At 44.7% G+C, this 27,870-nt stretch overlaps 1 protein-coding gene across 2 annotated transcripts in view; it reads left to right on the top strand.

The window, feature by feature from the left end:
* fhip1aa (FHF complex subunit HOOK interacting protein 1Aa) overlaps positions 1-26,936 on the top strand; it is a 37,028-nt gene extending 10,092 nt beyond the window's left edge. The window contains exons 1-14 of one of the 2 annotated variants that reach the window (XM_083656259.1): positions 3,163-3,294; positions 4,913-5,135; positions 11,378-11,665; positions 12,384-12,761; positions 15,082-15,240; positions 15,365-15,451; positions 15,771-15,938; positions 16,799-16,878; positions 17,135-17,340; positions 18,989-19,128; positions 19,696-20,572; positions 20,707-20,885; positions 22,678-22,798; positions 23,841-26,936. In XM_083656259.1, the coding sequence (XP_083512385.1) occupies positions 5,028-5,135; positions 11,378-11,665; positions 12,384-12,761; positions 15,082-15,240; positions 15,365-15,451; positions 15,771-15,938; positions 16,799-16,878; positions 17,135-17,340; positions 18,989-19,128; positions 19,696-20,572; positions 20,707-20,885; positions 22,678-22,798; positions 23,841-24,043 (2,994 nt within the window). In that variant the 5' untranslated portion in view covers positions 3,163-3,294; positions 4,913-5,027 and the 3' untranslated portion in view covers positions 24,044-26,936. Of the gene's footprint in view, positions 1-3,162; positions 3,295-4,912; positions 5,136-11,377; positions 11,666-12,383; positions 12,762-15,081; positions 15,241-15,364; positions 15,452-15,770; positions 15,939-16,798; positions 16,879-17,134; positions 17,341-18,988; positions 19,129-19,695; positions 20,573-20,706; positions 20,886-22,677; positions 22,799-23,840 lie in introns of those variants that run through there. The other variant, XM_083656258.1, reaches the window with a different exon arrangement.
* The last annotated feature ends 934 nt before the right edge of the window (positions 26,937-27,870 follow it).

The raw sequence follows: 27,870 nt of genomic DNA, 5'->3' as shown, positions 1-27,870 counted from the left end.
CCTGCATCTGACAGCAGGATCTGTGTCATGGCTTTATTAATAAGCCCTTGTTAGCTTAGTTGGCCAGGTACATTTCATTCTGTAACCTGCACATTTCATTCTGTATCCTGCACATTACATTCTGTAACCTGCACATTACATTCTGTAACCTGCACATTTCATTCTGTAACCTGCACATTACATTCTGTAACCTGCACATTACATTCTGTAACCTGCACATTACATTCTGTAACTGTCACATTTCATTCTGTAACCTGCACATTACATTCTGTAACCTGCACATTTCATTCTGTAACCTGCACATTTCATTCTGTAACCTGCACATTACATTCTGTAACCTGCACATTTCATTCTGTAACCTGCACATTACATTCTGTAACCTGCACATTACATTCTGTAACCTGCACATTACATTCTGTAACCTGCACATTACATTCTGTAACCTGCACATTTCATTCTGTAACCTGCACATTTCATTCTGTAACCTGCACATTTCATTCTGTAACCTGCACATTTCATTCTGTAACCTGCACATTTCATTCTGTAACCTGCACATTACATTCTGTAACCTGCACATTACATTCTGTAACCTGCACATTACATTCTGTAACCTGCACTTTACATTCTGTAACCTGCACTTTACATTCTTTAACCTGCACATTTCATTCTGTAACCTGCACATTACATTCTGTAACCTGCACATTACATTCTGTAACCTGCACTTTACATTCTGTAACCTGCACATTTCATTCTGTAACCTGCACATTACATTCTGTAACCTGCACATTTCATTCTGTAACCTGCACATTTCGCACCCTTATTTCCCCGGACTGTATCAACAGGCTTATTATAAGGCTCCTCTGAACATGCCACGTGTTTAGATTATTAACACTCTGTACAAGGTGACTGTGTGACTGTCCATATTCTTTTTAATTAAATTGCTCCTAGAGGATTACTGGACCAATTATGTGCTGGTGCAGAGGAACTTAATATTCCTTGTATATCTGTGAGTGGAAGGCAGTTGTTTCCAGTGTATTGTTGTCTGAGTGGGGCTAATCACTGCTTGCACCAGGCTAATCCTGCAGTCTGTTGTTCCTACAATCTACAATCAAAGAGACACACAGCGAGCCGCTCCAGCTGGCTTCAGAGATCTGTATGATCAGTGGGCTAAAGGCTTAGATTGAAGCGGGAATCTAAGACAGGGGCACAGGCAACTGAAATCCCTCCCAGAGTATCTCTTAATGTTAGTATCCTACATTGCAGCTGCCCTGTGCTCTATTGCATTGGTGCAAATGCAACTGTGGTGGTGGAGGGATGGACCTCCCTGTAGCGGCAGTGTTCCAGGTTCAGTAACGCAGCGTGAAAACACACTGCCGACTCCTCTGAGACGACTATTTTGGATTTCAGAAGTGAAGGAGCAAAATGGCAAGATTTATGTGAGGGGGCTAGCTGCAGGATGGGTTCAGGGAAACACTCCAAAACGACACGAGGGCTCCATGACTCCTCAGGCTCTTAGCAATGTCACCCACACATGCACAGCACACAACACTCTCTCTCTGTCTGTCTCTCTCTCTCTCTCTCTCTCTCCACTACATCACACACTATATTGCAGTATTACACATTCATTTTGGTGTATTTTGGCAAATACACCAGCATTTGTGAGGTACTGTACATACTCGGCAGTATAAATTAAATGTTCGAGCAGCGTCTGTCTGGGTAGTAGAGGTAAAAGCACTCACCTACTTCACAGACCCGGGTTCAATCCCTGGCAGTGGTACTTCCGGCTTGGTCAGACGTTCCTACAGACACAATTGGCCATGTCTGCGCGGGTGGGAAGCCGGTGGGGTATGAGTCCTGGTCGCTGCACTAGTGCCTCCTCTGGTTGGTCGGGGCACCTGCTCAGGGGGAGGGGAACTGGGGGAACAGCGTGATCCTCCCACGTGCTACATCCTGCCAGTGAAACTCCTCGCTGTCGGGTGAAAAGAAGGAGCTGGTGACTGCACATGTGTCGAAGGAAGCATGTGCTATTCTACAACTCTCCCCAGATCAGCAGAGGGGGTGGAGCAATGACCTGGGACAGCAGGGGGAATTGGCCAAGTACTATAGAGTACCACAGGGATGACATCTTTTTGTAGGCTTACCCAGAAATCACCGCCATGCTGGCTCATAAGGGGAAAAGGCTATGGGATTTTAGAATGGGGATTTGGGTTAAATGCATGAAATAAGGTCTGTGGTTAACACAAGCTTATGGGAGTGGAAATGTGTGTTCAGCAGGATAATGTTCACAAACGAGAATCACCTCGCTGATAATCGTGATTAAAAAAACATATTTATTTACGCTTCAAAAGTCATAAAAGTGGTCCTCGTTTGTGAAATTTCCACTCCCATCAACTTTTGTGAACCACAGACCTTATTTCATGCATTCAACGATTTAACTGAAATCCCCATTGTAAAATCCCATAGCCTTTTCCCCTTACGAACCAGCATGGCGGCGATCGATTCGCTACTTCCTACTCATTCCCGTGGTGCTCTATTCACCTTATGTAGCCCCGCCCACTTGACCCAGTTGTGTTCTGACTTCCTGTTCAAAACACCGTCTGTTCTACCTGCTCACTAGTACTGTACTGTCACAGGAAGTGTAAACACAATAGGAAGTACCTGGCTGACACCTCTGTTGGAACATAAGGTGAATTGGGTAGAAAATGGGAGATTTTTTTTTATGTCGAGAGTCATGCCCACATTCCCTGTTGGTACTGGTGTTGGATTGGGGGAATCCTATAGTGTTTGGGGGAATGTGTTGGGCCTCTCATAGCTGCGAATGGACGCCAATTATATCACAACACTAATTGGAGGGGACAATGGTGTTATTCTTCCATGGAGGATGACGACGATAGAGGATGTCGATGTATATTCTGCAGTCAGAAGAAATATATTGCAGTTAGATCAGTCTTCATGGGAACATTATAGCTGTCATTTTCCTCCATAGCCTTTTCCTCTCTCTCCCCTCCCTCCCTCCCCCTCCCTTCTGCTCCGTCTCTCCTCCCCCCTCGCTGCTGTAACCTCCTCTCTCTCCATCCAAGTGGCGTTCTAAGCTCCTTACTCACGTGTGCGTTACTTCCTCCCGTACCTCACCGCTCACACACACTTGACATTCAGCTCCACGCGGCGTCAGCCGCTCGCGCCGCTCTCTCCAGACATCTTCCGTCTCCTTTTCTGTGACAAAACTGGACAAAGAATGAGGTCTGCGTACTTTTGAAAGGCTTCAGGCAGCACGTAACGCTTCCTTCAGCATAGGTAAGAATTCCGACTCGACGCGCTGACTTTGCCTTTACATTCCTCTACCCAGCCGGCACTCCTCTTAACTCAAAGCAGATGTGATGTGTGTGGAGCTCGACTTGAAGTTTGCCTGCATGCCTGTTAAGCCTAAGCTCTGTGGTTGGTTGTGAAGTTTCATGTGTTATTGGGGCAGAGTTCATTCAAAAAAAGCAGGGGCCTGCCGTGATTGGTCAAGAGGCAGTTTTAGGGGGTGGGAACTAGCAGCTCTAATTTGATATTGTGGTATGCAGCTGCTGCGTGTGTTACAGTTGAATCCCCCGTGGTGACGCAGCCCATGTCCTCCTGTATTGCCTAGTAGTGCGTGTGTGTGAGTGTGAGTGATGAATATTGTCCTAACTTTGTCTTCATGTTTTGAGACAGACATACTGGACTCATAACTCACTACTATTTGTTTAGCTACATTGTGGGTTGCTATGAAGTTTGTTTTGTTTGACGTATATTCTCTATTGTTAGACAGGGAGGAATACATCAAGGCCAAGTCTGCTTATGGATAGGATCTCTGAACATGACTGTGATTTTCCGCGGGTTTGCATGCAGGCGTTTGACCAATGACATCATTTTTTGTTGGAACGATAGTCATCACGACCATTCACTGTCTGCAAGAACAGGAAACACAAGATAAGGGGAATGTAAATATCCTTCTTCCTGAAGCGTTAGTCTCTACCTGGCTAGTGACAGGGAGGCATTGATATGTTTTAGAAGAGTAGCTATTCTACAGTCTAGATTATGTTTTTTTTCCCTGTTCCACAGCAATTCACATTTGTCTGTTTGCCAAGTGCTACAGTACACTTCTTCCATTCCCAATGTTGTCAAAGGAAGTCTGTCACAGTCTCTCCAGTGATGGACTCTCCAAGGAAAACAACAAACCATCCCGTTTCTATTTCTACCCCCAAGGAGACACCTTCCAAATTTCCACGGTGCCTGTGTGAGTGTTTTAACAAGTCAACGTCAGTGCTGCTGGAACAGATCTGCAAAGCTGCCCGTGGCCATTTCCAACTCAAATAATCAGGATTATTTATTTTTCCACGCAGACGAGCAATGCGAGCAATGCAGACCTCACAGACGTGACATGTTGTTGAATATTTTCTCTGGATATTTTCTTCAGTCAGCGTACTTTACATGCCGTTCCCTATGTGATCTAGAGATACCATGTGATCTTCATGTTTTTCCCCTAGCTCAGCCGGAGTAGTTCACACCCAGTCGCTGTTCGCCTCCTGATGTCAAAAATGCTTCTGTAATGAAAGTGATGATGTCAGGGGCATGAGGTATTCCAAAACCAATTTGACAACTCAGTCCAAAGTCCAGAGTGTGGCAGGCAGCTCTCAGAGCTCAGGACTAGCTAGGCAAGACATGTGTCCCTTTCTCTCCTCTAGAGTCATCTGACTGTTATTATTCTCCTTCCTGCATGCCTGTCATAACTGCTGTCTAGCCATGCTGAAAGACAGAGAGAGAGAGACAGAGAGTATGTCATTACCATATATCATAGCATCATATCCTACTATTTTGTAATGTATATGCTGAAGAAATAACATTTTGTGATAAATGTGTCTGTTTGTGTCTTTTCCTGCCTCCTCAGATCCCCGTGTGACGACGACTCCTCCTCCTGTGGCGATGGTTGCACCCAGTGAGCAGTGAGGACTCCTCCCCCCCCCGCCTGTGGCATGGTTTAGCCCCCGAATGACCTGGTCACCATGATGGCCTCCATGGTTGCCAACGGAAACCGAGATGGGCAGTCTCTGGTCTTGAATGGGGTGGACCCAGAGACCTGCATGATTGTGTTCAAGAACCACTGGGCTCAGGTAAAAACTGCCAGAACTCCAAAATATCCGTGACATATCTTGGCTTCTGCTCTCCAAATCTCAAATGAACTGGGGGGGGGGGGGGGGGGGGTTTTCAACGCTTGGGCTTTTACGCTAGCCCCACGTCAACACACGCAACAAGTGTGTGTAGGATGTTCTTATTATTATCAAGACCCAAACTTTGCTTTAACTTCTACCTCCAACCTGGGAACATGCAGAAACTGAGGCCGCTCGCTCAAAAACTGTCCCGACGCTAAGCTCCAGTGTGGTGGTGGATAGTGGAATCTTGGCTATGTGGAGCTGAGCTGACTGTTACAGACTCTTGGCGCTTTCCTTCAGCATGTGTCCCTGTTCACCCCTGTGAGGCCTGGCATGCTGCTGTGCTGAGGCCCACTCCCTCCCACAGTAGGATGAATAACCTCCATGTACAGGGACATAGAGCCAGATATTTAGGCAAAAAAAAAGTGTACTACAGGCGGTGAGGCAGCTGAGCTCGCAACTGCGTCCTACTTCTAGATCAGTGGTTGTAGCGGTTTGGCCCGGAGTCGCCTTTTTCTAGTCTGTTGAAATGTGTGCATGTGTTAACTTCATATTTGTGTTGAAATGTGTGCATGTGTTAACTTCACTATAAGCTCCTGGTGAACGGACAGTAGTGTAACAGTTTCTTTTGTGGGGAATCGTCAGTGCAGTTGTTTGGAACGTTTTGTCAGTTTAGTTTTTGTGTGCGATTTAAATGAGTTGTGGAAGTGTGTTTGGAGCAGCCAGCAGAGTCAGGGAAGGGGGTGGGGCTAGGGGAAAGGTGCTGTAGTTAGGGATAGAAAGGTCATAGAAAGTCAGGGTTCGAGCGGTGGGTAGGGGGAGTGGTTGGGGGGGATGTGGGTGATTTTGGGGTAGGGGTAGGACCATTTTCCACGTTGAAAACAATTAGCCGTGTTGTTGAGGACGGTACCCCCAAACATTGCCTAAAGTGCGATAAGACTGAATGTCCACACTACTGCGCTGTGGGCTTCAAGGTATTTGTGCTTGTATGAGTCTGCACAGACATGGATGTAGACTGCAACTTGGCTTGTTGGTGGAGGCATACAATCACAAGGCTTTATTTCTAGTTTTACGTGCACATTGTGCACATTGTTTGTTGGCGTTTGTTTGTTTACATTTAAATGTTTTTCATAATTATATTGATCTAATCCATCGTGAGTTTATTATTTCAAGATTGAATGCATTGTAAGGTAAGATGAGATAAGATAAGATAGTCTGGTCTCAGATAAATTTGTCTTGGACAAGCAAGAGTTGCTGTTATTCTCATGCTGCACATAGAGGCAGACAGACAGACAGACAGACAGACAGACAGACAGACAGACAGACAGACAGACAGACAGACCAGACAGACAGACAGACAGACAGACAGGCAGACAGACAGACAGACAGACAGACAGACAGACAGACAGACAGACAGACAGACAGACAGACAGACAGACAGGCAGACATGCAGACATGAAGCAGGGTAACCAGTGGAGAAGGCTAACCTTGCCCTGTCATAGGACTGTGCATGGTTTTGTGGTTTATTTCTCTATTTAATCTCCGACTTGTTCTGCTCAGATGTTTATTCCATACGCAAATCAAGCTAACCATAAAACCCACACGATTTATTTTTATTTCACACACAGGACAATGTGTAAGTAATCATTCACTTGTCTACACTACTTGTCTACACTACACTACTTTATTTAAATAAGGACAAAGAATTAAACGAAACCTGGCTGAAAGTCCATCCTGAAAATCAGCAGGCAATACGGCCACAACAAGGCAGGTTGACTTTGGATTTTTGAACGTCTCTACCTTTTCATTTCGATGCAATTACAAAGACATAACTTCAGTCAGAAGAAGAAATGTATTCATGATGGGCAAACATGGTTGGCTCATACGCAGAGCGAGGATAAGTTGGTACCCAGTTCAGATAACTTCAGTTTGGAACATATCTCGGACAGGTATGGACCTGTGTGATCAGAAGGAGAGAATGACAAGTACATTGTAAGCTCTGCTATCTGCTACAGTGCACAGATACTGTTAGCCTTTGCCAATATTGTTTTCCTTTTTTTCTACTCCCTCTCTTTAATGTAATCCTGTTGGCCTACTCATTTTTACTATGAACAACTCCATCAAAGTACGGTTTCCCCTTATTTGAAATATAGCTGTTGTGCCTTTGTTTTGCCTGAATCATCCAACAAACTAAATAAAAACAGTTCAACACAGCTAATGAAAAACGGTAGCAATATGATTCACCTAAACACTCCTACGTGGCAAGTTTCGTAACTCAAGTCAAGTTTGATTTAACGAGCACTCTTTTGATTGAGATGCACATTGTTGTAATCAAAAATATAGGGAGCTGACTGACTACTGACGGTAAACATATACTGTCGATGAAAACCTCCTGCTTTAAATGAAAGCTCCTTTGCTTCAGGCAAATTGGCAGTGCAGTTTTACTCTAGAGGGTTATTTCCACACTTAGTTAATCAGTAGCGTGATAAGAGCGCTCTTGACTTTGGTTTCAGCTCGGAAAACCTTGAAATGTGAGCTACATGTGGACTGCTCTGCACCCTATTAGAGCTACATGTTGACTGCTCTGCACCCTATTAGAGCTACATGTTGACTGCTCTGCACCCTATTAGAGCTACATGTGGACTGCTCTGCACCCTATTAGAGCTACATGTTGACTGCTCTGCACCCTATTAGAGCTACATGTGGACTGCTCTGCACCCTATTAGAGCTACATGTTGACTGCTCTGCACCCTATTAGAGCTACATGTTGACTGCTCTGCACCCTATTAGAGCTACATGTGGACTGCTCTGCACCCTATTAGAGCTACATGTTGACTGCTCTGCACCCTATTAGAGCTACATGTTGACTGCTCTGCACCCTATTAGAGCTACATGTTGACTGCTCTGCACCCTATTAGAGCTACATGTTGACTGCTCTGCACCCTATTAGAGCTACATGTTGACTGCTCTGCACCCTATTAGAGCTACATGTTGACTGCTCTGCACCCTATTAGGAGCTCTTCCTGTTTCATTTGAAGATGAGCTTTATATTCATCTAACAGCTTCTCGTCCCCTCTCCTCTCCAGGCGTCACACAGATCATTGTGTTTTTGGTGTGACATGCAAAGTGAGCTGGTTGTTGCTGGGAAGAACCTTTTGACTGTAGATAATGTCTTCAATCTGGGCAGCAGTGTGTTCCTTGTCACTGACCCTGCCTGCACAAATACCTGTTTCATGTTATACATTATTAATGCTACTTGACCCCTAACGCATCTGTCAAGTTGACGAGTGCGCTGCTGTCTGGCGAGCGGTTAGATCGAGACATTACCATCAGTGGTGGAACACATTGACTGATGTATTCGCTTGAGCGTGACATCATCGCTCTTCCCTCCTCCACCGTTTGGCCCCCCCTCCCACCGCCGCTCACTCCCACTCTCGTGTCGACAGCCATCGGTCACCTGGGCGCTCTCCTTTCTGTCAGCCAATGCCCAGCTCTCTGTGGACGGCCCATTGTCATGGCAGCAGCGGCAGGCTGGGGGACACTGGGATCATTGTTGTCACTCTGGTTTCTACGCGAGGGAGGGACTGACTGCACAAAGAGGCCGTTTCACACTGCGCTGAGCAGACTGAGTTGATCTGGACTCTTCTGGCCTATTTACACAGTACTGGTTTAGTTGATAGTGAACTGTGGGATAAAGATTAGGGGTACAGCTGCTTAAGAAGTGTAGCATGGAAAGGCTACAGGGAGAGTTGTACAGTACGTTGACATGGCACACTACACCTACACGCACTGCCCATAGAGATCAAGTCAACTCAGCTGAAAAGAAAACGCTGACTTGTACCTATAGGATAAGTGTCCAGAGAATAGTGCATATGTGCTGAAAGGGGTAATCCTTTTTTCATTTGGTTGTGGGATGTCAGCAAGCCCCTTCCGTGGATTTTCTGTTGAAGTTTGAATTGGTGTCAGGTGCCCATCAGTGATCATGCTAACTACCCACTTCTTTTTCTATTTAAAAATGACTCGATCATTTGCTGCTAGGCCCTAGAGCAGAGGAAAATAGAAAATATACCGGGGACCCCCTCATTCAGATTTGTGATTTTGGGCTAAGCTTTGTTTCCACGGTAATGTGCTTGACTTTTAAATTGATAAGTTTGTTTAGATTAGAATGTAATCCATGGACCATTTTAGATTTAAAGCATAAAATATCTTCATTGAACTATGAAGCTTTTGAACACAAAAAAAGACGCGGACGCGGACTCCCTTGCAAAGTGACACGGACCCCCATTTGAGAACCACTGCCCTAGAGGACCTAATCATTTTAAAACATATAGTACTATGTTAGTAATAATAATAATAATAATACATCGGATTTATATAGCGCTTTTCCAAATGCTCAAAGACGCTTCACAATACAAAACAATATAATACAATAACTTAAGAATAGAGAAGAAAATAAAGAAAATAAATAAAAGGTGAGAGAGGAAGGAGTTCATGGGTTGAAAGCGAGGGTGAAAAGGTGGGTTTTGAGGGCGTGTTTGAATGATGACAGAGTGTCTGCTTGACGGATATGGCTGGGGAGGGCGTTCCAGAGGGTGGGGGCAGCTGCAGCGAAGGCCCTGTCACCCTATCAGGTCCGGAGCTTCGTTCTGGTGGTTTGGAGGAGGTTAGCATCTGCGGACCTGAGGCGACGGGTAGGCGTGTGGAGGTGAAGGAGGTCAGAGAGATAGGAGGGGGCCAGGTTGTTGAGGGCTTTGAAGGTGATGAGTAATAATTTGAATTGAATCCTGTACGTGATGGGGAGCCAGTGGAGATCGTGGAGGATGGGGGGTGATGTGGTCGGAGCGGCGGGTGGAGGTGAGCATGCGGGCAGCGGAGTTTTGGATGTATTGGAGTTTTTTGAGGGTTTTGGTGGGTGTGCCGTATAGGATGCTGTTGCAATAGTCCAGTCGGGATGTGATGAAGGCGTGAGTCAGTGTTTCGGCAGCAGAGAAGGATAGTGAGGGGCGTAGACGGGCAATGTTCCTGAGGTGGAAGAAGGCGGATTTGGTGATCTGGTTGACATGCGGGATGAAGGAGAGGGTGGGGTCGAGAATGATTCCAAGGTTGCGGACGTGGGTGGAGGGGGTGACAGTGAAGCCGTCAATGTTGACAGAAAAATCCTGGGTGGAGCGGGTGAGGGAATTTGGGCCAATGATGATGATTTCGGATTTGTCACAGTTGAGTTTCAGAAGGTTTTTTTGCATCCAGATTTTTATGTCAGAGAGGCAGGTGATGAGGGTGGAGTGGGTGGCGGCAGTGATGGTCTTGGTGGAAAGGTAGAGCTGTGTGTCATCTGCGTATGTAACAGTGGAATTGGAGGCCATGTTTACGGAGGATGTGCCCAAGTGGTAGGATGTAGAGGATAAATAGTAGGGGACCAAGTACTGAACCCTGGGGGACACCGTGGGGGACTTGGAGATGGTGTCCATGGGTTTGAGGAGTTTGCTTATGGTGGAGAAAAGTGTCCTTGGGTGGTTGCTGCCAGATTGTATGACGGAGGAATAGTGGGAGGAGCGTGCGTTATTGAGAGCTTCCTTGTAGTGCTGTTGGTGGATTTTGTAGACATCTTTATGAACAGTGAGACCGGTTTTGTGGGCGAGGCGTTCAAGCTGGCGGCCCTTGGATTTGAGCTGATGGAGATGGTCGGTGTACCAGGGGGCGGAGTGAGTGAAGGAGACAGATTTGTTTTTTAGGGGAGCGAGTTGATTGAGACAGGGAGGTGAGGGTGTGGTTGTATGTGTTAACCAGTTCAGTGGGGCAGAAATTCTGGATGAGGGCGGGGTCAGGGAGAGTGTCGGCCAATAGGGAGGGGGGGTGGATGGTTTTAAGGTTACGGAAGGTTATGGAGCGCTTCTGTTTCACATAGAAAGTAGATTTATATAGCCATTGCAGGCCTTGATATCTATACTAACTTTCTCTTCATAATAGCCTGTATTTCTTTTTTAAAACCATTACAAGACTACTGTAGAGTTAAAGAATAAGTGTGTCACTGTCTCCTCATGTTTACAACTCTTTATTTGTGTAGTATATAGTATCTAAATTATATCTGGTTGTATTGATGTATGTAGCCACAGCCACGATCATAGCTATAATTCTTGCATGAACAATCGAGAAGATCGAGTCATAATGAGTTTGGTTGAAACCGTCTTCCTCTTGTCCCTCAGGTGGTGAAGATCCTAGAGAAGCACGACCCCCTGCGCAGCAGCTCCTCCCTGGGTGTGATCAGCCTCAGCGCGGGCTCTGGGCTGCGCTTTGGGCCGGTCCCGGGCGACGAGGCGAGCGCCGTGCAGAACTATGTGGAGCACATGCTGTTCCTGCTGATGGAGGAGGACAGCGGGCAGGCGGGTGCCATGGGCCCCATCCTGGAGTTTGTGGTGATGGAGAACGTGATGGAGCGCCTCTTCGTGTGGAGCCTACGGCGAGAATTCACGGACGACATGAAGCTGGAGCAGGTTGGTGGCGGGTAGGGTAGGTTAGGCTGTAGATTAGCTAGATTCTTTGGTTGCTAGGTTAGTTCAGGTTAAGGTTAGAGCAATCTGGCAACGCAGAGTCTATCAGTCAGAGGACTAATAAGACTCTGGGACAGACGGACGATATTTCGGGGGTTTCTGGCGTTGAGCGGATATGTCCGCCCCAAGACTTCCGCTTCCGTCATTGTTTCTCTCTATCTCTGCAGCTATATATTATTATTATTATTAGCCAAAATGCCGTCTGGGCCTAAAACACCTACAGTACAATCGATCAGCTCCAACTCCGTTCTCGCCTCAGTCGGACTGTAAACAATGACCACGACGCACGCCAGCGTCTGTCCCAGAGTCTTATTAGTCATCAGCCTGATAGACTCTGCGTACCCAGATTGAGGTTAGGTTAGTTCGAGTGTCTCTGTCTTCTTGTTCTGCTCTCTCTCTCTCTCTCCCACTCCACTCTCACCTCTCTTCTCCCTCTCTCTTCTCTCTCTCTCCTCACTCTCCTCTCTTCTCCCTCTCACTGCTCTCTTCCCTTCCTTCTCTTTTCTACTTGTTCTTTCATACTCTTTCTATAAGTTCAGTTCTGCTTATTTATTGCGCTTAACTAGATTTAGCTAGACACATTGTCTGTGAAGTCCTCTTGAGACATGCCTTGTGAATTAGGGCCATACAAATAAACTTGACCTTGACTTTCCTTGAGCAGCTGAAGATGTACGAGATGCTGGTGGGCCAGGCGCGCCAGCCGCTGCTGCACCACAAGCCCATCCTGCGGCCGCTCATGATGCTGCTGTCCTCCTGCTCCGGCACCGCGGCGCCCAAGGTGGAGGCGGAGCTGGTGCTGCTGCTCAACCAGCTGTGCTGCGTCCTCGCCAAGGACCCCTCGGTGCTGGAGCTCTTCTTCCACACCAGCGAGGACCAGGGGGCGGCCAACTTCCTCATCTTCTCCCTGCTCATCCCCTTCATCCACAGGGAGGGCACGGTGGGCCAGCAGGCCAGAGACGCCTTGCTGCTCATCATGTCGCTGTCGGCCGAGAACCAGCGCGTGGCCAAACACATCGCAGAGAACACCTACTTCTGCCCGGTCAGTCCTCCACACACACACGATTAATCTGTGTTTCTCTCTCTCTCTCTCTCTCTCTTGCTCCCACTCATTCGCGGCATTTTTTTTTATCAAGTCTTTCTTTTTCAGATTTACCCCACGTTTTTTTTCTCTCTCCAATTGTACTCTCTCCAATTCTCCTTGCTGTCCCGGTTGTTGCTCCACCCCCTCTGCCGATCTGCAGAGAGTTGTAGACTAGCACCATGCCTCCTCCTCTGATACATGTGCAGTCGCCCGGCACTTCTTTTCACTTGACAGCGAGGAATTTCACCGGCAGGACATAGCGCATGGGAGGATCATCATACTATTCCCCCCAGTTCCCCTCCCCCCGAACAGGCTCCGTGACCAACCAGAGGAAGCACCAACCTCTAACCAGGACTTCAATCCGGCTTCCCACCCGCAGACACGGCCAATTGTGCCTGTACGGACGCCCCAAACCAAGCAGGCGGGAACATGGGGGCCCGAAACCTGCGACCCTCATGTTGGTAGGCAGGGAATCTACCGCTGCACTACCCGGCTGCCCACTCACTGCATTTGTGTCTGTGGCTCTTTATTTCTCACACTCAGACCCTCTTTTCCTTTCCTTTAGTGACTTAATCCATATGTATGGAGACCTGTTCTGCCCTTGAGCTCGTTAGTAAGTGGCAATCATTCTAATTCTGACAAGCAATCTACAATCGCTGACTTCTCCTCGACCCTGGGTAGGCGTACCGTACTCGGGCCAAAATATGCAGATGAATTCATAGAACATCCAGAAACGAGGTTGAAATTCCTCTGTTGAATGCTACAAATGTCTGGCATTCATAAGCTTATGGTACCATTTTAAATAGTGTAATTTAAATACTGCTGCAGACAAGAAGATGCTGCAAAAAGTAGCATGTGTTTAACAAGAGGAGTCTGACTGTCATTCACTGACAGGCCACTAGCATTTGCATGATCTAGCATAGAATGTAGGACACATCCGTCAATGCAAAACTAATGATGAGATCATCTTACGCTTATATTGTACTGTATTGCCACGAGCTGTGGCTTCTGTAGATGTTCAACATCTCTCAGTACAAAGTGTTACTGTACCTCACGAGGAAATCATTTTCTGCCTGTTTTATTTGTATACCCCATATATTTTCTAATCTTTATTTGTCCATAGCAGGGTTTTACTGGGCACATATGCTTTATCAGCAATACCCTGCTTCACATTCATGCATGGGAGCTGGCCAGTGCAATCACGGTCTTATACTGCCTTGCTCAAGGGCAAGCTGATTGCAGTTGCTGAGGAAGGGGAGAGTGTTACTTAATAGTTAATTGAAGTATCGCCATCATTGCTTTCATCTTTGAGGGAGGGAAAAGCTGTGGTGGGGAGCAGAAGACTGTGCTGCTCAAATATTCATAAAGGTCTTGAAGCTGACCTATAGGAGGCACAGATCCATATGTGTGCTGTCTTTTAGTGTGAGAGAGCAGGGGGGGAGGAACAGGCACCATGAAATGCAGGCTACTGTTCTGGCTCGCTTACATCTACAGTGCACAACACTGGAGAAGAAGAAATGATTGAGGAAAACACATTGTGTTGTAGGTCTTAAAAATAATCATGTCAGTGGCTCATGAGCTTGTACAACACAGAATATTGCATAATGAATATACTCATGACATTGTAACTCAATAATGTTATAAATCCGTGGCGTGAGGCTGAAGGCAAAACTGACAGCATAAAAGCCCCGCATATATCATTTATGCCATACAGTGCTTCATTACTGTTTAATGAAGCCCATCATATTCTCTCTATAATTACTTCATCACAATATTTTTCAGCACACTGTATATATCACACCATGCCCACGTTTGCAGCACAGAACATTTTTTCCACAGTCGTTAGTCAAACAAGCTCTTCAGTCTCGGTCGTTTCCACAGCTCTGGAGGCTACCAGCAGATTAGTGCCAGGGACAAGTCACCATGGATTTGGAGCTGTGGATCAGTAGGCCATTTTTAAAGTTCTCTGACAGAGAGCAGCACTATGTCAAACCTGAACCTGTAGCAGAGATACAATCCATTCAGAGGCTAGAGAGAGCGTCATTGTTACATCAACTGCTGGGATATTTGTGCATTCTCAGCATCATCCATAATTGAATAAACATTGAGTAACGTTTTGACATGCAATCATTTGCTACAGTACTGGAACAGAGGTGAACAGATGGTCTCCCTCCCAAATAACAGCGTCCCCCACCTGAGCCGGTGACATTAGCATGATGTAACCGCTTGTTTAGCGAGATGCTGGGTCTGCTGCCTGACGCCTCTCCCCCTCCCCTAGGTGCTGGCCACGGGGCTGAGCGGCCTGTACTCTTCCCTGCCCACCAAGCTGGAGGTGCCCAGCGAAGAGTGGCACTGCCTCCACCGGGAGGACTGGCTGCAGCTGCCAGCCCTCGTCCAGTTCCTCAACTCGCTGGAGTTCTGCAACGCCGTGATCCAGGTGAAAACACGTGACGGTGGGGTGAGGCTGCATGCACAGGCAGCCGCGCGCGGAAAATAGCTTCTCGCACGGTCAATGACTTTGACCTTCTGCTTGACTGACGTTTGTCGTTATGGTTCCCCAGGTGGCCCACCCCGATATCAAAGACCAGCTTGTTGGCTACATCTACAATGGATTCCTAGTGCCTGTCCTAGCACCAGCTCTCCACAAGGTGGGTAATCATCTTCCTCCTCTTCACCACCTCCTCTTCGGTTTTATCCCATGAACTGTACAGTTATCCTTTATCTGTGCAGTGATGAACAATATCGACACGGAGAAGAGCTTATCTGTCTGATGTTTTGGGTCCGAGTTGGGCCTTAAAAAGACCTTGAATTAGATGTTTAAGAACGTGTGGGAACCCTGTAACTGACGTGCTCATCTCATGTGTTCTGTACATTGACCACACACACACACACACACACACACACACACACACACACACACACACACACACACACACACACACACGCAACACTGTGCTGACCACGCAGCTGACCCTGGAAGAGGTGATGACCACCACAGCGTACTTGGACCTCTTCCTGAGGAGTGTGTCTGAGCCGGCCCTGCTGCAGACCTTCCTGTCGTTCATCCTCCTCCACCGACACGAGAGCGTCCACATCCTGGACACACTGGTCAGCCGCATCAACACCCCCTTCCAGGTACAGGAGGACCATCTCACCCTCTCACACTGCACTCTCTCGTATGACTCGTGTTTCAAAACTCTGGGGAAGAAATCCACCCTGGAGGCGCTTTGGATCCCATGGTAATATTTCAAATGTCAGAAAAGCCAGCAGATTGTTGCCATGGTGATACACAGGAGTGTCAGAGTAACTTATCCTGTTAGCAGTGGCAACTGATATGCGATGGCCTTTCAGCGTTTTGAGAGTACGCCTACAGTATGTACTGTGAGATGTCCTGTTCAAACAGCTTGTGAGGACTGAAGGCATCATTACCATCAATGAATAATGTCTTCTTTACTTTGCTGCTCAACAGCGTAAATGCCTCAAAGTGCTCCTTCCAATATTTGCTTTGGTACACGGACAACCCACTGAATAATAAAGGACATGTTTGCCATTCGCATTTTTGACCTTAGGCCAAGTAAAACATTGACAAACATGCAAATATTATTTTTATTTGATCGATTCTACCTTTTGGTTTGACCTTTGATGTCTGAGCACTTCAAAAACCGATACTTCGTATGCAATCTTTTTCTTTTCCCAGAACAGCGAGACGTCGATTTTTGGTGATAGCTCGGAGCTTTCAGCTGAACCAAAAATGGGCTTATCTTCAAATTCTGCATATAATGTTCAAGCTAGAATTTGTTCCCACTTACTTTCTGCAGGCTAGCTAAAGCAGAAATGACTGAAACACTAGAGACAAAACATCCTGGAGGGTTCTGCTTCACACACTCGGATCACTTTCTGTATCAGATCAGGCACTTGGAACAGGTTTGGTTTCTGTCATCCTCAATTGTTTTCGTGTGCTTCACTGCATCTTTTCATCTCATCCACGCCTCCAGCTGGGCACCGTGTCACTGGCACTCTTCCGCACCCTCATTGGCTTATACTGTGAAGACGTGATGCTGCAGCTCATATTGAGGTGAGTGGGACACACACACACACACACACACACACACACACACACACACACACACACACACACACACACACACACACACACTGAATTGCCTCAGTTATGAAGCATGGTACATCTAATTGGTTTACCCTGTGATGAGCTTGTACTCTCTACCTCCCACAGTGTAGCCTTGTGCTGCCATCTGTGTTTCGGCAGGTCTTCATCCCCCTGCCGCCCATTGAGCTCCCTAACAGGATCCACTCCCCTCTGCCCTCCCCAGGTACCTGATCCCCTGTAATCACATGATGTTGAGTCAGAGGCGCGTGGTGAGGGAGAGGGACTGCTACTCGGCGTCGGCGGCTAAGGTCCTGGCGCTCACGCCGTCCTGCTGCTCGCCCGAACACAGCCCCCCGCCCCTCCGACAGCTGGACTCCATCCTCTGGTCCAAGGGTGCTGAGAGTTCCAACGACCCCGGCACCACCACGCGTAAGACGGACATTAAAGAGGGTGTGGTGTGTTAGAAATGGAGTACACTACCAGTCAAAAGTTTGGGAACACCACATTTGTCTTTATTTTTTTACTATTTTCCCCATTTTAGAACGATAGTAAAGACATCAAAACTATGACTTGACAATTGGATCTATGCAGTGTCCAACAAAAATATTAAAGAAATCAAAACTCTCTTTGTCTAAGAAACAAATGTAAAGCCTTTAGATGAAAATGGCTTTAAGATCATGAAAAACATAGTGCATTCAATCAAAGTGTGTGTCCACACTTTTGACTGGTCGTGTATAGCTAAGGCATTTCATGGTCAGGAAAATGTTGGTAATTGTTACATAATAGACTCTTCTCACGGGGGCCATTTTGTGTAAAAAAGGCAGGGTAAACACAGGTGCAAGAAAAACACTAATGGGGGTTTCAAACTTCCATGTTTGGAATTTGGAAAGCCTCATTAATGTTTTGCTTGCACCTGTGTTTATTCTGCCTTTTCGACACAAAATGGCCCCCGTGAAAAGGGTCTCCTAGTTGAAAGGTGTAGGGCAGAAGGGTGGAGTAGTGAGTAGGGAGAATGTCCTTCACCCACTTTCAAGCCCTTATGTCAGCAGACATCCACCTTCCTGAAGAGTCCTTATGACTCTGAACCCCTGAACAGAATTAGGAGATTTATAACTCTGAAAACCCCCCCCCCCCCCCCCCCCCCCCCCCTCGGTCAGAACGGTCGAATCGCTACATATTTTTCGCCAGACTAAAAACTCACCTGTTCGGGCTACACTTGGGCCCTTCTGGAACTGACACCGTTTCTTAAAAAAAAAAAAACTAACGTATTTGTTACTTCTCAGCCTAGTTACTAATGTTACATGTTGTTTGTTCCGCCACAGACTACTTTTTACAAGTGCTATTCTAGATGTCTGACTGTCCGACTGACTATGTGTTCCGTGTTTGTTCTCTGTGCTCTTGACGAGATGTGATATTGTAAGTCGCTTTGGACAAAACGTCCGCTGAATGACATAATGTAATGTAATGTATAATATCGCCCTTTGATGAGGCCAAATACCTTGTGCTTTGAATTATACAATGGTATGTGCTGCAGATTAGTCGGCGTGAATTAAGACGACATTTGATCCAGATTTCTAATCTGCTTGGCTGTTCAGTCTTAATTGAAGGCATCTTTAATGAGTGTAATGCTGCTTGTCCATCAGCCGCAGGACACATTCATAATAACATAATTTGAGTGGCTTTCTGCTTTAACTCCATTAATATTGGCATGCAGTGCAGTCAAAACAAACCGAACAAAAGAGAGGAAAGGTGCAAAACATGATTATGCCACCCACTCACTAAACACAAGTATTATGTAAAAGGAATCGGATATAATTCATTATTATTGGCAAGATTCTTTTTACCTCTTTTTTAGTTTCTTTTTTCAAAATGTTTTGTGTACAGTGCACTGCAAGGTCTTCATTTGGATTCATTCATGCGTATATTATCAAATAGTGAGACCTCCAACTGTTTGGGTCTATTAAATCAGTTTACCCCCTGCAGTTACTTGTCAAAGTGATTAGTTGTGCTCTGTATGAGTGCTGTGCTGAGGCGCTGCCTGCCAACACTCAGCACTGTTCCCTATCTGTCTTCCCAGAGAAGAAGGAGAGCTTCTTAGAGGAGGACGGCTCAGGTAACTCCTGTGTCATCGGCTCAGAAATCTTCTTAGACGTCAGTTACCTTCATTACCTCTATGACGCTCGTCTGGGTATCTCCAGCTGCATACGGGCCTGCCAGGTATGGGTGAGACAACGCATCGATCTAGATCGAAGTATCGCTACAGTACATCGATCGATATCAGCTCATATCGATATTGGATCGATGCAAAGTGAAAATATCGATATATATCATCATCGTTTAAGATACGCCTTGTAAATATAAGGTGATGAAGCAGAGATATGCATGGCTTATGTTCGTAATTGAAAGGTCATCAAGGGCTCTTTAAGTTAACGGATAAAAAACATTTGCACTAGCAAGAAAGGTGGCACTTTATAGTGCTTTATAGTTGTATTTTATTTATTAAAAAGAATACGATTTCTTTTTCATTTAAATGTCTGGAAGAGCTCAGTAATAGAATTGTCAAATCATATTTTAGTTGCTTTTTGTGAGTTGATATAAATGTAACTGATTATGTTAATTGGGCATATGATATCATCTCATATTGATCGCGAGCCCCTGAATTGAATTGAATCAAATCAGAATCGTATCTTGGCAGACTTTGTGATATCAGCAAATATCGTATCGTTGTCAAAATAATTAATATAGCATTAAACTTCGGATTAAACTTGTGATTCCCACCCCTAGGTTTGGTCAGCCCCATATGACGGCGAGGACCCCGCTCCTGAGGAGTACCAGCCCGGCGTGCTGGAGGAGGCAGGGCTTAAAGGTCGCCCAGCCCAGTCGGTGCCCAAGAAACTTCCCCAGCAGCAGCAGCAGCAGCAGCAGCCTCCACGCCCTCGGCCCTGCCCGCCCCAGAAGACGGAGTCGCCTTCCGCTCAGCAGCAGGAGCTGGAGTGGGACGACAGCTACGACGCCTGCCCGGTGCAGCCTGCCGAGGCTGCTGCTGAGAGTAAACCTCTGCAGCCGCCTCCCGCCCCACCTCCCAAGCACATCCAGGAGATGAGGAGGACAGCCATCATGTTGGTCAAAGGTTCCTACATCGAGGAGTCTGACTTTGAGGGTGATGTCATGGTGTATGATCTTGTTGCCAAGAAAGACACCAGAGACACTGAGTGTGGCAAGCACAAAGCCCACGGGACAGAATCAAAAGAAGCTCAACCGGACTTTGCAGAGGCTCTCCTCAAAAATGGACTCAGCCTAACACTTCCGTCTTCCTTGATGGACGATAATGGCAAGAACATCTCAGACGTTAATGCCAAGGGTCGAACGGATTGTAATTCAAACCTCCAGAACACCAATGCTGCCGAGTTGGGCGACGACCTCTTGGCTCAGTATGAGGACTTGATTCGTACCTTGAGCACTGAAGTGGGTGGAAGTCCCGTCAAGGCCAACAGAGAATTCAGGCACCCCGTTGCCTCCATGGAAGAGGAAGAGGAGGAGGAGGAAGAGGAGATGGATTTCAGCTCCTTCTCTGCGGAAACGCCAGAGCCAGAGAAACTGCATTCGCCGTTTGGGACCAAGCTTCGCAGTGCGAGTCGAAGCCATTCAGTGCCTTTCACAGGTAGAACGAGTGAAATTACAAGCCTCATTATTTAGATAATAAAAAGAGTATTTGGACGGTGCTCTTTAGTAAAAGTTCACTACAGCTAAATCTGGAACTTAATTCCCTGGGTCTACTGTTCTGTCTTCCTGTAGGTCCCTTTGTCAGTGTGCTGTTGTCCCGTCTGGAGAACATGCTGGAAAACTCACTCCAGGTCAACCTGTTGCTGACGGGCATCCTGGCCCAGTTGGCAGCCTATCCTCAGCCTCTGCTCCGCTCCTTCCTCGTCAACACCAACATGGTCTTCCAACCCAGCGTTCGCTCCCTATACCAGGTCAAATATACGCTCCCTATACCAAGTCAAATATACGCTCCCTATACCAGGTCAAATATACGCTCCCTATACCAAGTCAAATATACGCTCCCTATACTAAGTCAAATATACGCTCCCTATACCAGGTCAAATATACACTCCCTATACCAGGTCAAATATACGCTCCCTATACTAAGTCAAATATACGCTCCCTATACCAGGTCAAATATACACTCCCTATACCAGGTCAAATATACGCTCCCTATACTAAGTCAAATATACGCTCCCTATACCAGGTCAAATATACGCTCCCTATACCAAGTCAAATATACGCTCCCTATACCAGGTCAAATATACGCTCCCTATACTAAGTCAAATATACGCTCCCTATACCAGGTCAAATATACGCTCCCTATACCAGGTCAAATATATGCTCCCTATACCAGGTCAAATATACACTCCCTATACCAAGTCAAATATACGCTCCCTATACCAGGTCAAATATATGCTCCCTATACCAGGTCAAATATATGCTCCCTATACCAGGTCAAATATTCGCTCCCTATACCAGGTCAAATATACGCTCCCTATACCAGGTCAAATATACGCTCCCTATACCAGGTCAAATATACGCTCCCTATACCAGGTCAAATAGGTATACGCTCCCTATACCAAGTCAAATATACGCTCCCTATACCAGGTCAAATATATGCTCCCTATACCAGGTCAAATATACGCTCCCTATACCAGGTCAAATAGGTATACGCTCCCTATACCAGGTCAAATATCAAATACTTATACGCTCCCTATACCAGGTCAAATAGGTATACGCTCCCTATACCAGGTCAAATATACGCTCCCTATCCACCTTATTTTTGAATGCCCCACTGTAAAAAATAATTGTGGGTACAAGGTCCGGTTTAACGTGACTTATTCTTGCAGCTTGCCATTTCCTTTGTTATACTCAGCTGCAGACCCGATTTATAAACCGGAAACTGGAGGACGTTATAAAAGTTATAAATATAGTCACGTTATAAATAACTAAGCAATGCTGGGGGTCCGTATGGAAACAGTGTTACTCGAAATGCTTAAAAGTTAAATCAATTTGGTCATTCAGTGGCGGTTTACTCCCATGTAAAGTAACTATTACGCTAGCCGCTAGCATTAGCCACAGTAGCCGACTACCCACAATGCATTACGTTATTCCAGCACCCGAACGACACGGCTGTAGAGCAGAATGGCTCTGCTGTAAAATCCTCATAGACGTTTTTTTTGTCAAGTTAAAAAGGGACAGTGATATGCAGGAGATCACTGTCCCATCACCGTTTACTCGTTGATGTAAACAAAAAAGACCAAACCAAATAAGGAAACAAATGCTTTGCCTTTGCTGCTGAAAGACTAAACATCCAAACTTTCAAAACAAGACAGCTCCAGTGAGACAGAAAATAGGAACAAATATAATGCACATTGTGAAATTGGAGCACACTCTTCCATCCACCCTCCAGTATAGTCGGCTTTGTTCCTGCTTTCTTTGTTCCTGCTTTTTCATGTATAATTGAACAAGAGATCTTTGAACAAGACAAATGTAAGCAGAACTAGTTCAATAAGGCTAATGTTACCAGGAGATCAGTGACATATGCATCAGCCATGCTTTCATTTCAATCAGGGCTGAGGAAAAAGAAATGGTTTATCGTGGAGATAAAAGTCTGTCTGTTTGAAAGTCGTCATTAGTGTCCACTGTCTATTTCTCCTTTAACTGCAGTAGTATGAATACTGGAGAAAATGGTTGTAATCTTTATATGTGTGCCTCCAGGTCCTAGCCTCCGTGAAGAACCAGATAGAACAGCTGTCTGCAACCAGGAAGGACTTTCCAGAGCTGATCACAGCTGCCCAACACTGGCTCCTAGCCAGGGAAACCTCCTTCAGAGCACCAGGTGACAACACTAACAACAGTTGGACAGACAATGTATGCCAACGTAGATATTTACGAGGCCCAGATTTACTAAAGCCTCACTTGGGTGCAAAAATGTTTAGCATGTGCAATACCAATGACACAACACCTGATTGGTCAAGCAGATTGCACCTATCACAAGTCTTAGTGCTGACTTAGAACATTATAATGGTTTTTGTATCGATTAAAAGTTGTAGTGAATCTATTATATTTCAAAATCATATTTAGCTGAATCATTTGTTAATCATCCTGAGAAAGGGCAAGCTCCTGTTCTGCAAAACATATTTTGGTTTTTACTTTGATTAAGAATTGGACCTCTCATGTCGCCACCATACTTTACACTTCAGAGTTATTTTACTTTGATTTATTTTATTTTATTCACGAAACTAGACACTGTTGTTTACAGATATTAACATGATTGTGTTTCTCATTAAACAGTTGGGTCAGGTCTGAAACTGCTTTCACTGTGTTTTTATAATATTTAGAGGCACATTCGGAGGGCTTGTTGATAATTAGAAAATAAAGTCTGGGTTGGCTCTTCAATCTCACTATCAAAGAGTACAAGTTTAATCTGTATTCAGTATCAGATGGTTTTGGTTTCTATTAGGATCAGAATAAATTCCTCTTTATCTTGTTTAGTCATGTGGCTTTGCAGTTGAGAAACAACCTCTGTGACAAGTTGTACTTGTACAAGTTACAGAGAAAACAGTCGGTGCATAGATAAGAGACAGAAGTGACTAAGATGAGGATTTTAATGGGCATTTTCAAGTTGCTTAACTGGATCATCCTGGTTTCTTGTATGTGTGTTGACTTTGAACACTGCTACTCGAGATCCTCCTTAGTGGTTGAGATGATTTATGAATGGAGGTATATCATTAACAGGAATATATTATTCCAAAATTTCTTTCAATTTCAAACCCCATGCATAGTGTAGACTAGAGAGAGTATACCCTGGCCTACACTATGCACCTTTGAGTGTGCATTAAAAAAAAATCATTAACAAAATATAATCCTCACGTTCTCAGACAAAAACAGCGGAGGTCGGCGAGGTTCCGCCGGCAGGGACGGGGGACGGATCTTGAGGAGTTCGCCTCCGCCGCAGCCCAAAACCATCTCTCTGGCCCGGACGGAAGTCTTCGCCACCGTCCTCTTCACCGAGTTCCTGAAAGAACTGGCCGCCATTGCACAAGAACACTCCATCTTATCGTACATTCCTATGGAAGAGTAAGCGTGTCCCAGTCGGGCTCTGTGCCGCCGCGTCCATTTTTAACTCTTTGAATTTTAAAAGACTCTTTTTAGATGGTTTTCTATTTTCTGTACATAGTGTTTCCAGCACTACTTGATGAAGAATAAACCTCATAGATCAAGTGATTTCTACAACTATGCTGAGATAGCTTTTAATAAATGATAAAGAGAGAGAATATATATATATTTTTCCCAAACAAAGATAATCAGTGCAGGCCTAGGGTAATTTCTTAAGCTTTTACATTTCTTTATAGGCTTATTTTATGATGTGTGTTGTACAACCGAGGAAGAGGTCAAGATTTGCAACTATAAAATCATGGCCTACTTGCTGATCTTTGTTCCTGCACCAGCTTGTAATGCTGATAGTGGCCAGCAGATGAATCAACCAAAGACTCGATAGGAACGGTTATCACACACACACACACACACACACACACACACACACACACACACACACACACACAGACGACCTTCTGTCAGTTCTCAGCCCTTATCTGCTGGTCTGTCATTGCAGCTTTGATACTCGACAACGGTGCTTTCCCTTGTTCTGAATGTCTTCTGCAGTCAGCTGTAACTACGATGTCCACCACTCCGTGTGGTTATGTTACGCTACTCAGGTGGCCTTTTCATGCATGTTGTCTCGCTGCTATAGGCTTGCATGCGTAACTTGAGCACCGGGGTACGCATGCGATGTATATTGCTTTGAGAAGATGTTGCAGCACAATCCCTAATTTGATGATTATATAACTTGTTTTATTTAGGTTAGAGTGTTGGTTCATCACATTTAACAACCACAGAAACGTGCAATTTTACACTTTATTCTCTGTTCTTATTAGGCACACACATCGCTGTTACATAAGTTTGTTTATCGCTGAAACAGGTCAATTATTGCGTCATCAAACTTGTTCATTCACGAAATAGGGTTTCCACAGGATCGTATGTTAAATGCACATTTCTTTTTCTGTTGATTCAGGGCAGTACCTCAGGAGTCATTTAGTGCACATTTGTCACAATTCTTCAGTTAAATAATTCTCACAATTCTGCACTAGTAAACCACATTCATGGGCTCATGCAAAGCCAGAATTGTACATGCTGTTTATTTTTGCCTTACTTTAGTACTGCTTTATACTGTATATTCTTGTAAGAAAGAATGTTCGAAGGAAGTAGCACACTATGCAAAATATGGATATTTCGGGTATGATTAAGTAATGCATATTTTGAGTGGGAATGGGGTATTTAAGCTCTTTTTGAGACAGAGTTTCTATTGCCATATTATTTTTTCTCAACAAGGTTATACTAAAGATTTTTTTTTGTCGCTATGGTTTGTCGTCACTGTCCTTTATTTAGGAAATGTTTAGAGTAAATGTTGTGTTAGCTATGATAAGTTTGAAATTTCACTATTGTAGAGTGGTCGTTATGTTGAAAACAAGTTAGACTAAAGCATATACTAAGGGCAACCCATAAGATGCCCTTAGTTGCTGTTATTTTAGTTCAGCTATTGGACATGGGTTTTATTCAGTATAGTTGTTAAGAGATATATTTTGTTACAAAGCATGCCTCTTCTAAATGAATTTACCAGGACAGACGTACTTGTAAATCGGTGCCTGAATTTGGATTCCAGTTCACATTCTTGCCTCATTTTAGAATGGATTTACATAGGAGTAAAATTACATTATAGTTGTATTGTTCATGTTTATAGTTTGTTGAAATATTCTTGATGGACTTAAAGCCGTCCGTTCTCATAAAGTGTAAAGGAAAGCCGATAGGGGCCGATGATTTACAACATCTGTTGTTCTGACCTGATGTTTATGCTGTAAAATGGGCATTTCAAGAGTTGGCTCATTTCAGAATTGGTTGTTCTTGCCAACAGTTGGCCCTGTCAAATCCCTTCTTGTCACTTTTAAGTGCATAATGAGCACTGCTACACTGCTCTCAAAAATACACTAGATTATATTCTTTGTTCATCAGTGACTAAATAAACCCCAATTTAAAATTCAATTGCTGCCACCCACAACTAGATATAAAGATGCAGTTGGTGTAATGGGGTCATCTACCAGGGGAAATGACAAAATATGCCACATTTTCAAGAGCCTCGTTTTTAAATCGTGACATATGTAAATTATTATACCATGTTTTAAGTAGGCATTATTGAAACTAATGAGGTGAATACTTTCTTAAAAGTGATTTTTCTGTTTCAATTTTATGCAGATTTAATCTCTGCTTTTCGATAATGGACTGCTTTGAGTAGATCTCATAGAAATCAGTGCACTTTTGATTATTTTGTAATGGCACAAAATGCTAGCAGAAAAATGTGAAGAGGGTGGATACTTAACTGTTTATCTGGTGGCTTTGCACACCAGATTATTGTGTGATCATCTCACAACTGTCTGGTTAGCGACGCTATATTGTGTTTAACTTATAGATGTAGATCATATTATATTTTTGTTCCTATGTAAATCCAGCCAACTTCTACTCCATGCTATGCAATGAATGAATAGTATGCAGTAGGTCTTTGTGCGCTAAACACTTTTGTACAAAAAATGGATAGAAAGATATTTGTATCGATCAATGCCATTTTCAAAATTGATCACGTCTTTCTCTCTTGTAAAAGATTGTTGCAGAGCACTTTATCAGACTTTTCATACTACAGTGCCACTCGAGCACAGTGCAACAATTATTGTTTTAGCATACCTGTATGAAACGGGTATTGCAAGTTGGCAACCAAATTTTCAGACCAGTTTGTGTCTCAGTGGGTTCTTATTCCAAAGATACTCGTGCATCCTGTCTGACTCCATTTAGCCTCAATGTTCTAACGCAGATTCCCAGGTTGCTCTTCCGCTCCTCCTGTTTGTTGCTGGTGTCCGAGACACAGACACACCTCTTTTAATAAATACAATTTCTGTCAAAATTAAACTGTGCATTTCATTTGTCCAGTCTACTAAAATGGCAGAATACACTGTACACTCACATCAGACTTCAGTTTACATTTTTCACACTGTTAGGTATGTGTGTGTGTGTTTAAATATATATTCTCAAACCCGTTACCATTTCTAGATCACGTGGTCTGCATTAAAGGAACACTCCGCCCATTTTCAACCAGCTTTGTATCATTAGAACATCAGTAGTATATCAGAAAACTGTAAACGGTTTTGAACTCTGTCATTTAATTTGACAGTTATTGAGTGTTAAAGTACTAACTCAAATTAATAACTCATTAACTCAAATCAACTCTCAATAACTGTCAAACTATTCATCATTCATCTAGTTTGACAGTTATTGAGAGTTGATTTGAGTTAATGAGTTATTCATTTGAGTTAGTGTGGACCAGTGATGTCACTGGTCCACACTTTAACACTCCCCCCCCCCCCCCCAGAGGTGGTTTGAGGCTGTGTGCTCTGTGACACTGGACACCAATGCCCTCGTGTACTAAACCATTCCTTTCCTGACAGTGTCTCCCCAAGAGATTTGATTTTGTTCAAAACTAGGTCTTCTTGGGCACAAACACCAGGGCTGAGAAACATTCTCTATTCACAAACTGAGGAAAGATATGCGAGGACTATTGAAGTAAACTTGTATTAAGATGGAGAGGTTTCTTCTGACGGTTTCATTTTATTGTTGAAAAACCTTTTTAGTACATAGATATACCAAGATATATTTTTGCAAAATAAACAGCCCATTGTGTCGGCAGACCTTACTCTGTTTAGCTTATTACATGGTCAGGAAAAAACGATTAAAAATAATTACCAAAGTACAACTATGAACCTCAGCTGCTTGTTCCCATCTAGTCACATGCACCTGTCTTCTCAGGGC

Source organism: Poromitra crassiceps (genome assembly GCF_964638095.1).
Source record: "Poromitra crassiceps genome assembly, chromosome: 19".
Taxonomy (NCBI): Eukaryota; Metazoa; Chordata; class Actinopteri; order Beryciformes; family Melamphaidae; genus Poromitra; species Poromitra crassiceps.
This window is presented reverse-complemented; position numbering and strand designations above follow the sequence as displayed.